We start from the raw sequence: 12,442 nt of genomic DNA, 5'->3' as shown, positions 1-12,442 counted from the left end.
GGACTAGTATCTTTTCACTGCGACCTTCTAGCCCTGGTTCCTGCAGATGCCCTGGTGTCTTGATGGAGCCAGAGCTCTCCTGTCTGTGCCCTGTGCCTCCTTTTAGTTACCAAGCCGTGTCACAAGATGTCACATATCTGTCGGCAGGGGCTGGGGCTTCTCCTCTTCTCCAGCATCTCACCCCTTCCCTGCTGTCTCTTCACCTTCAACTCTTCCCTGGACTCTTTCCTTCCCCTTGCAAAGAAGCAATGTCTCTCCCAGTCCCACTCAGCTTAGATGTCACCTCTTCCAGAACGTCTCCATGGCTTTTCTCAGCTTCCGCTCCTCCGTCCTCAGTGGCAGCACTTGTCACGTACCAGGACAGAAACCCTCTTAGGTGTCGTGCTTCCAGCGTCCAGCCACCATGACACCTCAATACTGGCCTGGCTTCTCATCCCCTCTGTCCCGGAACCACATGCTCAGGAGACCTTAGAGCTTTTAACTAAGATGAGGCACATTAAACAGGATCAGGCCGCCTGTAATAATTTGGTTAAATAGTCCCATTGTCTTTATTTCTTTCCCCCTCTTTAATCCATGGCAGTAGCTCCCTTATTCAAAATAGCTTTTGAATTTTTTCTCTTATTAAAAAAGATAATAATACCTGATACCCAAATTTTCAAAAAACACACCAAGTATAAGAGACAAAGGAGAAAATTAAACAATCTAACTTGCCCAACCTTTAGAAGCGTATATAATAGGCATACAGATGTTGCATATATATTTGTGTATCTAGTTCATAGAATGGGAACATATTGTACACACTGTTGGTAATTATATATAATTATGTCATTTAGTGTTCTGCTACATCTTCTTTTAATTTTTGAAAGTGCTTTGCATGGTAATCACCAAATAGATGTATTATTATTTATTTCACTGTTTTCCCTGCTGGTCGAGGGTTGATACTAATATTTTCCCCCTCTAACAACTCCTTGATAAACATCTTGAATCTTCATGGGCTAGACCCAGGAGTGCAGGGGCGGAGGACGGGCTGGGAAAAGATGTCCTGGGTGGAGGAAGTGACACCTGTCTGGGGGAAGAAAGGATGCGTAGGAGATGGCCAGGTGAAGGCGGGAGGGGTGAGGGGCAGGTGTTCCCCGTGGAGCAGACCACCTGGGCAAAGGCTTGGAGGTGAAATGCAGGAGTGTTGTAGGAACGGGAAGGATTTCAGTACAACTGCAAGGGGTGTTGGGAAGGTGGGCGGTGAGGGGGCTGCTGATCACATGGTGAAGGCCAAGTTCTAAATAGCCTATAAGACCTACCAAGGCGTGTGGGCTCTGGGCAGTGGGGAGCCATGGCTGAGAGGAACGGGGAAGTGACATATCCCGGTTGGTGTCTTTGAACGATCCCTGTAGCTTTTGCATCTGAGCCAACACCACATTCGACAGCTAGACTCTGAGCTGTTATTAACACAATGAAACCGAAATTCAGAAGAGAATGAGGAGGAAAAGAGCTCACAGATAAGCTTTTCAAACTGTGTGGCTTCTTAAATTCAGGACACAATCGAACAAGTCAAAATTCTTTCTCCCCTCCCCGGCTCTGAAGAAGTGCCTTGGGATTTAAATTAGCTAGTTGATTTGGGCCCCGATCCTGTTCTGGGGGCCCGGGTAGTATCTCCGTATGATGAGGGGGGTTGAGTTTTCTTTTAGTAGCTAAGTGAGGCTGAAGAATCTTCCCTGGTCGGCCAGGCAAGCAGGTGTGGCCGCTGGATCTGCAGTCAGGTCCCAGCCACCAGCCCCATCTGCAAGGACACGGAGGCGCCGCGCTGATGGGGACACTGGCTCTCCAGGGCTGACATCTCCATTTAGGGAGCGCTCCCGAAGCTAATGGGCAGTGACAGCTCCATTTGAAAAACACCGAGACACTTAGGGAGGCTGTGATCTGCCAGCCCCCTAAGCTGCTGATTAGCAGGGAAATCACGCTCCTGCTGTATGGTGCCCCCTTGGTTAACCCCTCTTCAAGCCTCTCCTCTCTGCTATCTCACTTAAAGATTTCATTGTTCTCCTGCAGGGGAGGGAGTATTGGGAGAGCAGGCTGTGGAGCTGCCAGAGGCTGTTTCTCTGTCTCCCATCACAGCCTCCGGGGAGGCCCTGGCAAGGCAGCAGCCTTCTGGTGTGGATGCGAAATGGATGGTTTTTAAAGAGAAATGGCCCCTGGAGATGCTGTCACTAACTTGCTTCCTACGTTATCTGGTCTGGGTCCAAACACCCGGGTCAAAGAGAAACACCCACAGGTGCCTGATTTCATGCCATCTTACCCAGCAGTCTAGCACCCCCATCTCTCGATTTCCCGGCTCCATCCCCTCTGCCCTCCCCCTTTCTCATGTCCTACCCACCATCTCTGTCCTGTGGATATTTGCAGCTGTCTTGGACCCTCCTCGGAGGGCTCTGTCATCAGTCCATCTTCTGCTCCAGGTCCCGTCACCCCATCCCAGGGACTCCCCATTTTTGACATTTCTACTGGAATCTCAAAATTATAAAGGAGACCAAGTGCTTGATTCCCCCCCCAACTGTCCTTAGACAAAAAACTTTGACCCCAAAAGTCCCCCACTCATGAGGGAGCTCAGGTCAAAAGTCTTGGGGTCACCAAGAAGTGCTCTTTTCTTTTACACCCCATCTCTTATCTATCAGCAAAATTTGTCAACTCTGTGTTCAAAATATACCCCCAATCCAAATGCACCTTCCGTCTCCCACTCTGTGATCCTCCTCCAGCTACCATCACCTTTTGCTTGGATTATTGCGGCGGCTTCCTAACTGGCCTCCCGGTTTCCATCAGTGTCTCCCACCCATCGGTCTGTTTTGTACACAGCAGCAGTGATCCTGCTCAGGCATAGTCAGAGCATGTCAGTCAGTGCTCAGAATTCTTAAGCAGCTTCTCATTCAGCTGAGATGAAAGTCCTCTCTCTTTACATGATCAGCAAGGTGCGTGATCGGGCACCTGTCTCCCTCGATTACCTTTTCCCCTCGGTAACTCTACTCTGGCCACACTGGCCTTCTTGCTGGTTGGGGACCCCATCAAGCAAGCTTCTGCCTCAGGGCCTTTGCACTTGCAGTTCATGCTGCCTAGAAGGCCTTTCCTCCCTCCATACAATTGGCTCTCTCCCTCACTTTGCTGATGGCTTACTCAGAGGTTGTTTCCCAGAACCTTACCAAGAAAGGCATCCCCTCCCTTGTATCCTTGACCTGGCTTTATCTTTCTTAATGCATTTATCTCCATTCAGCATTGAAATATATCATTACATTTAGAGTTACACTTTTGTGTATTTGCTTGTTGTCTCTCTTCCCAGTAGAATATAAGCTCCGTGAGACATGGGTTTTATGTCATTAACTACTCACACAGGACCTGGCACGTAGTAGCTACTCAATAAATGTTTCTTGAATGAGAGAATGATTAAGCAACGAAAGAATGTGGACAGTCATCCTGACCACAGAGCACTGTCTGAGGGTCCATCCTTCTGGGGGTATGCACCCCCACTGACTAGCTGGGCATCTGTTAGACCCCAAGTTGTGATTGTATGACAGGAGGTGAGGCTTTCTTATATTCTGAGACCTGAAGTCAATTTATCAAAATAGCCAAAGCCATTTAGCCTGTAATAACAATATATTGAAGTCTTTTAACAATGCAAGGCAGTTTCCTCAATACTTCAAATTATTAAACATCGTGAAAATAGCATTATAGGAACCATATGCTGGCTGGAGGGATTTGTAGTGGCAAAGGAGGATCAAATGATGCCTACAGCTCAGAAGTGTTGAGCATTTTACTCTGTGCCAGGCACTGGACCAGACACATGCAGCGTCCTAATTTATCCTCATGACAACCCCGTAGGAATGAGAATCATCCCCCATTCACAAAAGAGGAAACTGGGGCCTTAGCGGTTTCCCGAGAGCTGCAGAGCTAGTGGGCAGCCACGCTGGGACTCCAGCCCACGTCTGCCGGCTCCAGCCCCACGGGCTTCATCTACCCGAGTAGGAGAACTCCATCCCTGGTGTGCGTGAGACTGAAAATCCTTCCAAGGGAAATACCTCTGCTTCCTTTGGCCATAGGCTGGGGAGAGGCGCTTGCATTCCTTGCCTTTCTCAGCTTTTCTGCCCTCTTCCAGCAACTCAAGCTCAACGACTGTCTTACATTTTCTCATCAGTCTCCTCCTAATTGCCAAGTGCAATGGCCCATTTTCAGCGACTTTCCTGCTTCACCTCTTGCAGCCAGCTCAGCTCTAGCAATGCCCTCCCCCTTGGGTTCCTTCAACCCCCAGCCTGCGGTTGCTGCTGTCTCCTTGTCCCCAGCCCCTCTAGACAGTTTAGGGGCTGTTTTCTCCCTGGCAAATGGGAATCAAGTATCTATCTCCCAAGCTTGTTATGGGCATGAAGAGGATACTGGATGTGCAACAATTAGCAAACACCAGCTGCCTCCAGAGCGTTCAGTATTTTCATTGCTATCATTCTTGCCTTTCTCCACCCTCCATACACTGGCCTTTAAATTTCTTTTTCAACTTCTTCTTGTCCAAAATGGAAAGAGTCATCTTTGTGATTTCTCCGGCTTTGTCTCAGTGATTGACATATAACCACACTCTCTGCCACTCAAACCAGAGACCTCATCATCCCCAACCTTGCCTTCTCCTCCCTCCTCACCCCTGCCCCACTCTGTTATTCAATCACTCACCATCTCGCCCACAGTTCTTGAAAATGGAGCCAGGAGCTTGAGCTCTAATGTCAAGACCTGGCTTCTGCTGCAGTTCTGCTGTCATTAGCTCTGTGACCTTGAGCGAATTGCATAGTCTCCCTGGCCTCGGTTGCCTCATCTCTCCCTAGGGATGATAATAAAACCCACTGGATGGGGTCATTGGGAGGATTAAATAAGATAAAGCCAGTAAAGAACATTCCAGGGTGCCTGGCATATAGCAAGCGCATAATGAATGTTCGCTGTCGTAATTATTATTTTTACTACTTCCACTGCTACTATATTATTAGGTTGTAGTTACCTCCTGTAGACAGTGTTGGAGGCACTGGGAGCTTTGGGGCAAGTGGGTTTTGCTGGTGAAGAACAAAGAACCATGAAGGCCAGATTTAGTGATGTGTCCCTTATTAGGTGGGAACGAGTCGCGTGCATGTGTGTGCACTCACGCACAGGAGGACACGTGTACACATGCACACACGTGTTATAAACTCTGCCTCCGGCCAGGGCCTTTTCTTTAGAAACACCGCAGGATGAGTGAGGGATGGCGATGCTTTTCTCTCTCCGGCCTGATGGCCTCACCCAGCACTGGTTTCATGTTTCATCACGCGCCCCTCTTTCCCATCTGGAGAGAGATTTCCTGGCACCTTGTAATTAAGGGTCTGTGACTCTCCGGCGGTGGTTCTGGGCTCCGGCTGCCCAGGTATCGCAGACACCAAACTCGGGTCTTGGGATCGCTCTCCGTTGATGGGTTTGTGCATTTCTGTATTCCACTGAGCTGGAGAACATCAGTGGTTCCTGATGGAGAGCCAGAGGACAGACTTGGAGGGATCGCCTGCTAGATTGTGGTCTCCCCATCCAGGTGATGTATCAACGGGCCATTACTTTGCACCTTGACATGGAAACACTCAGGTTCTGGAACCCCACCTCTTCCAACAGAGGAGCCTGGTGGTCTCCGTGGGGTGGGGCGGGGTGAGGGAACATGCACATGCCACCAGCCCCACCATCTCATGCCTTTGCCATGTAGCTCCCGACTGCCCAGAGGTCGCCAGGGGCAGCTCACAAGCTACAGGAACCGGAAGTCGGGAACCCAAGGTCATGTGCCAAAGGTCATGAGAATTTTGCATTTTATGTTGCTCTCATTTCTGATCATTGAAACAGCCTCGCGGAGGTAGTGGCAAGGAAGGGATTGGAGGAAACCACACCCAGTTTTGTTTGGTTCTGTTCTGTTTTGTTTTGGTTCTGGTTTTGTTTTATTTTGTTTTCCACCCACCACAAGTTCTTTTCTTCCCCTCTCATAGTGTGGGCGAAATGCTGAAAACTTCGACCGATTTTTCACCCGCCATCCACCAGTCCTAACACCTCCTGACCAGGAAGTCATCAGGAATATTGACCAATCAGAATTCGAAGGATTTTCCTTTGTTAACTCTGAATTTTTAAAACCTGAAGTCAAGAGCTAAGTAGCTGTGTAGATCTCCGTTCTTCATTTTTGTCATTCAAGCTCAACGGCTATTGTGGTGACTTTTTGTTTTCATTGCAAAGTTGCATTCATGTTTTCTTTGCTGATGAGACTAGAGTGACCGTGTTTCAGAACCCAAATGTCCTCAGGTAGTTTGGTGCATCTCTATGAGATGAGACTACACACATGGCTTGTCAAAAACGTGGCTGCGTCATGAACACATGATCAGAGTCCTCTCACAATTTCTTGGCCCCAGCATGTCAGCTCAGTAGATCAGCGGGAACAGAAAATGCCTGCTTTCTTTCCCTTTCCCCCCTGCACTGCCATTTTTACACATTTTCTCACTCCCACCAGCCACTGTAGATTCTTCCTACCAAATGAGTAGATAGCCAGATGCTACAGCGTTCCTCCACTCCCTGACCCAGAGCTTGGCTTGCGCCCAAGTATGTGGTTGCTTTGACTTACAGGGAATTCCCCTGTTGTGCCCGGTTTGGAGGCACCACGAGACTTGAAAAGAACATACTAAAAATAAGATTTTATTTTTTTCAAAAAAAACTCAAAGTTAAGAAGATTATCTAAGCCCTTTCTAAATTCCAAGAGTGAGCTTTTAACCAGCTTCCATCTAAACGCTCTTCAAAGGGTCGAAAGGCAACCAGCTTGGGTGCTCTCAATGCTGTAAATTTCAGAGACAACTGCTCCCTGGTCACCTTCATCCCCAAACTATGTGCAAAGGGCATTTGGCACACACAGTCACTCTAGGGAGGTCCAAAAGGACCATGGTTTTACATTAACATTTCAAATTTAATTTGCTTTGGGGTTTTATTTCTGTTGTTCAAATGCAAAAAAAAAAAGGAAAAGAAAAGAAAAAAAAACCATGTTGTTACACATGCTTTGGAATATGTGTCCATATGTTATTAACCACGGTGACCTTTGATTTGCCAAGAAGAGATGGCGCCTGCCGCCCCACGCCCATGTAGTTGGGCAGGGTCTAGGTTTGTTGCTGGCTTTGGGAAGCTGTTTAAGTGCTCGGAGAAAGACACCATTTCTTGGAACATACACGGTTGTATTCCTCATTGTGATGTTGTTTTGCAAGATGTTTGTGGAAATGTTTATTTGTATCTGGATATCTGTTATATGCCATTTTTCTTCTAGCACCAAGAGACAATAAAAAAAAAAAAGAAGAAGAAATGCTATTTCAAGGAAAACGGCTCTCTTTGAAAAATGTGGACCCAAACTACAAAGTGGGGCCTCCCGAGGCTTCAGGACAAAAAGGAACTAAACACAGAGCTTAATATTGGCCTCTGGCTCAGCAGTCAGCGAGGCTCTCATGGTGGTCTGTCCTGGGTGGGGTGAGCTGGGGGGGCCTGAGTCACTTCAGACCCCGAAGCCACATTCCCGCCACGGTCCAGGCTAAGGGTCAAGGCTAGGGGTCAACCGGGGCTCCTGAATTCCTTGTCAACATTGCTACTCCTCCCAGCTTGCACTAAATACTCTTCCAAGTGGGCAGTTTTCTGAGGCCCTGGAAGCCCAAGAAAACCTCTTGGTGGGAGGAACCCCCTTTGCTCAGTCTGAGCAGAGGAGCATGCAGGTGTCTCCCCTCCTGCCTGCTGCCTCCTGCTCTTCTTGTGAAGCCCTAGAGAATTCTTATCACAAGTGGAGTGATTTCAGGAAGCTCCAGGCTTCCAAGAGACCATCAAGGGGACTTTAAAAACGTGACAATTGTCCTTGAAGTAAGATCGCTCATCTTTAAGAAAACCACAATTTGGATTCCTGCCTTGCAGAGGCCCCTGCCATTCTTCCCTTTCTGCTCCCTCACCTCTCCTTGTTTCCGGCTTTGGGACCACCGCTGCCGCCATTGTGGCAGCAGTCTGGACCTGAGAGGTGGCAAAGCTGATGTCCTAGCGGACAATCCTAGGAGGCTAGATAGGGAGGGAAGCAGGGCGAAACCCCTCACCTCGTTGGGGAAACTGGCCTATGGCAAAGGGAAGTGACTTGCCCAAGGTCAGCCAATGAGGGTGCCAGCCCTCAGTCCTTGGCTCCCAGTGGTTGCCACCTCTGAGCCAGGTCCACCCACAGGCGGGTTACTTGAGGCATTTCCTCTGGCTATTGGGTCACCAGGCCTTTCCTTAAATGTGCTTTCAGGAACATAAAACCATGGAGAAACACTGGGCCCTTGACGGATGATTTTAGACAACTTTAGAGAACAATGTACGATAAATAAATACAAGATAGATAGATAGATAGATAGATAGATAGATAGATAGATAGATAGATAGATAGGTGATATACTGTATATATCCACTGCACTCTACATTTTCCAAATTGCTGCCGTTATTTTTCAAAAATTTAATAGTTTGCAGAAATAGGTACTCAAGCCAAAGTATTCCCCCCACACACACTTTGCTGAGGGCTGGTCAGGGAAGCCTTGTGTGGAAGTAAGGGATCAGGAATAAGAGTTCCTGCAGTTTCCTTTTCTATTGTCATTTCAAGTGCAGAGGAAACTGGGAAACAGAGCTTTTGATGTGTATAACCTGTGGAGGATACTTAGCAAATTTATCCAGGAAGAAGGAATTTTCATTTATTTTTGAGATCATCCATGTGTTTCATCCTCCACTCATTCATCCAACCAGCATTGAGCTGTATTGAGCACCTACTCTATACCAGGCCCTATGCTGGGTGCCAGAAGCCTAGTGGACAACCATAGATATGCAACCCAGTCATGAAACAGCCATGAAACAAGGACTTAAAAGCACAACGTGACCCAGAAATAACTAGCTTTGGAATTAGTCTGGGAAGGTTTCTTTGGAGTTCTTTTTTCTCTCTGTAGACAACAGTTTGAGGCTGAAGGAGAAGGAGCAGCTGAGCCCTCTTGATCTGGATTTCTGAGACAATTGTATAGATTGATGGGTGGGGAGGGAGAGCAGCAGGATAGACGGTAGCTGGATCGGCCTCCTTCTGGAAGGCCAAGGGCAGTGCCCATGTTTGAACAGGCCACGGTCACCAAGATTTGCATAGCGACAGATGCCTACACAGAGAGAGGTTTCGAGTTCACAGAGAGAGGTTACAGCTTGGTTCTGAGTCCTAACTCTCACTTCTTGTGGTCTATCACTTGGAAATCTACAGGGATGACCCTTTCTGACCCCCAGGGAGACACTGCTGTTCTAGCACACTGCTCCCCCTGCCCTCCACTCCCACCTCACACAGTCTGCCTTTTCTCCTCTGTTGAGAAAAGTTGAACTTTCCAAATGAACTTAAAGGAGAAGTTTTTTTTAAAAAGAAACTGAAGAAGAAACTCCAAAGCAACCTACCCACACTCCATGTTACCCATGGTCTACCAGCAATCCCTCCTTTCATGCTCAGCCTCCTCACTAACTTTCTCCTCTCCGATGAAAACATAAGGTCGTGGCCGTAATGACCTTGGAGAATCAATAGGAGGCCGGTGGGATAAATACCCCCCTTTGGATGAGTGCTAGCAGTCTCACGTGACTTCAGATGCTGTTGACCCAAGAAAAAGCAATTGTGCCAACAGAGCCCAGTCTCTCCCAACTTCTAAGATAAAGTTCAGGGCTGTTGCTGGGGAGTCCCACTGCAGGACCAGCGTCATGATCACAAGCCCTATTTGGGCTCTGACTATTTTAAGCATGACTAGCCCCTCACCAGCACAACAAATGGGGGAGGGCTTACAAAGTTGGAGCTGGTGGGAAAGGGGCCTCAGCTAGATACCCAGGGGCAGAGAGGGCTACAGGGGGTCGATGATACTAAGGGCGACCTACGAGGAAGCAGCAGCCCAGCTTCTAGGCCAGACAGACCCAGGACCCACACACAGCCCTGGCACTCTCAAACCTATCACAGTTCATCCACACTGAGAATCAAAATGGGCAGTGGCTGCTGTTCTCATGAGAGGCCCTTAGGATCTGTGGCAACAAATCCCATTGTTCTGCTACAGAGTGAGGTCTCTGGCTTGGGGGCAGCTGTAAGTTGGAAAAGTGAAGCAGCTTATCTGTAGTCAGGTCTTCACTTACTGATTCATTCATTCAGCAAGTAATTGTGGACTCCCTGCTGAGTGCTCACCGCTATTCTTAGCACTGAAAATACAGTAGTGAAGAAATAGCCAACGACCCTGTTCTCCTGGAGAGAGCTGGTTGATAAAATGATAGCAGCAAGCGCAAAGAAGGCAATTAAAAGGATGCTGAAGTATGGCTCGTGGGGCCAGGAGAGGCTGCACAGGCCATGTTCGTGGGGGCGGGGTGGCATTTGTGCTGCTCTGGACTTGGGAAGTCACACCTTCAGTGCCTGGGGTGGCATGGGACAGACTGACAGGGAGCAGGACCAGGCAAAGCAGAATGGGTGGGACGTGGCCGCTGGCCTGCCATCCAGAAAACAGTTCCCTCAGTGTCTGCTGCCCAACCCCCCACTCTGGCCACCCTGAAGTACATTCCTGAGGTCCCCTCACTCCTGCACTCCCTGCACACCTCATGATTAAGTGGGGAACTCCATGGGGACATTTTGCCCATCTCAGGGGAGCAGCCAAAAAGAAGGAATTCTTGTATGGTTTTTTTGTTTGTTTGTTTTTTTGGTTGGTTTGTTTTTTACACTCAGGAATGAACTCAGCAATGAAAACTCCTTATTGGTCCTTGTCCATTAGGGGCTGATCCCAACACATGGAAGGCTTGGCATGACTCGAGTGAGTCCCCAATCCTCACTGACCCTCCCCTCTTTATAATCTGACACTGCCTTGGCTTCAGCCAGGCCACCTGCCTGGGGCCAGTGAGACCTACGGGTTCTCCTTGTTTGTCCTGTGATAAACCAGCCATGAGACTGTCCCTTTAGTCAGAGGGACTGAGATGAGGCACTAGATCAGATAATAACCCTAATCCCCCTGCAACCTTGGGCTAGTCACGTTACCTTCTTGTGCCTCAGTTTCCTCATATGTCAAACCATGGGGCTGGGGGTAAAGACTCCAGCCCTGCCAACCCCCCAGGTGGCTGATGGGGCTGATGAGACCCCTGGAGAGGTGAATGCAAAGATGTGAGATCTTTTCATTTGCCCCCACTGTGACAGTCCCTGGTAAAACTTGCCCTGGACTATAGTTAGTAAACTGGGGTTAATGCTCTTTCCCCAGAAAAGAAATGCCAAACTAACTAGGAAAATAGCATTTTTGTCTTGTTTGGTTTAAAGCTGCCCTTGCAGACCTTCCTTTAAGCTTTAAGTTTCTTTTTAGTCTGTTGACTAGATACATGCTATAAGCATCTTGGAGAGAACTTTTGGCAGATGAAGACCCCAATTCCAGTCTGTGGGTGGCTTTCTGAGCATCCCTTTATAGCCTGGTTTGTACCTGGACATGTGGGGTGGACAGTGGTCAGTCAGCTCCTGTTTAAGCAGTGAAGTGATTTCTCCACCCCACACTCTGTCTTTCTGTAACTGAGTGGCTGTGCTGCTGCCCTCCCTTTTAAAGAAAAGGGCCTCCTAGCTGCTAGGGGTTGCCATTGGGGAGTTTTCTCTGGGACACTCTACCCAATGACTAATTCCATGACATGGTACATGGTAAGAAGTAGTTCCCTAGTCAATCCATCTCAGAGCCAAAGAAAACAGAACACACACACACACACACACACATCATGTTATGGAAATCCTCAGACATTCAATGTCTCATTTCCCTTCTGAGAACATTTCCACCAGCTTTTCTTTCCTGAAGGAGACATAACAATGTGAAGTGAGAGCTAGGTGAGAGGTTGTGCAATGCTGCTGCTAAAACCACTCAGCACAGGGCTCTTTCTGACCCACCCACGGGACGTCCTCCACTGCACAGTAACTGGCATGTCTCGGTCATATTTCCTTCTTATGCTGTGTTAATGTGTTTGCTTTCCATTTGGCAGAGAGACAAGCGAGACACCTCCAACTTCGACAAAGAGTTCACCAGACAGCCTGTGGAACTCACACCTACTGATAAACTCTTCATCATGAACTTGGACCAAAATGAATTTGCTGGCTTCTCCTATACTAACCCAGAGTTTGTCATTAATGTGTAGGTGAATGCAAACCGCATTGTTGCGCCTGGAGTGCAAGACTTCGGGCGAGTGTATGTATCAATTCTAGTCTTCCGGGATTCATGGTGCATATGCTGGCATTCCACATGTGGGGAGCTTGTCCTTGAGGGCTTTCCTTTGTATGTGTAGCTTGCTAGTTTGTTTTCTACATTTGAAACTGTTTAGTTTAGAGTAAGCGCTTTATCCAATTATAGAGGTACAATTTTCCAGACTTCCAGAAACTCATCAA

The 12,442-nt window shown here is 48.2% G+C and overlaps 1 protein-coding gene across 2 annotated transcripts in view; it reads left to right on the top strand.

Moving 5' to 3' along the window:
- Positions 1-12,195, top strand: part of PRKCB (protein kinase C beta) — a gene marked incomplete at both ends in the record, with an annotated part of 248,868 nt that extends 236,673 nt beyond the window's left edge. Inside the window, one exon of one of the 2 annotated variants that reach the window (XM_084251362.1) lies at positions 12,043-12,195. In XM_084251362.1, coding sequence (XP_084107488.1) covers positions 12,043-12,195 — 153 coding nt within the window. Of the gene's footprint in view, positions 1-6,008; positions 6,168-12,042 lie in introns of those variants that run through there. The other variant, XM_084251361.1, reaches the window with a different exon arrangement.
- Between the last annotated feature and the right edge of the window lie 247 nt (positions 12,196-12,442).

This window comes from Talpa europaea (genome assembly GCF_964194135.1).
Source record: "Talpa europaea genome assembly, chromosome: 12".
Classification (NCBI taxonomy): Eukaryota; Metazoa; Chordata; class Mammalia; order Eulipotyphla; family Talpidae; genus Talpa; species Talpa europaea.
The sequence above is the reverse complement of the archived record's forward strand: the minus strand, read 5'-3'. Positions and strand labels throughout refer to the sequence as shown.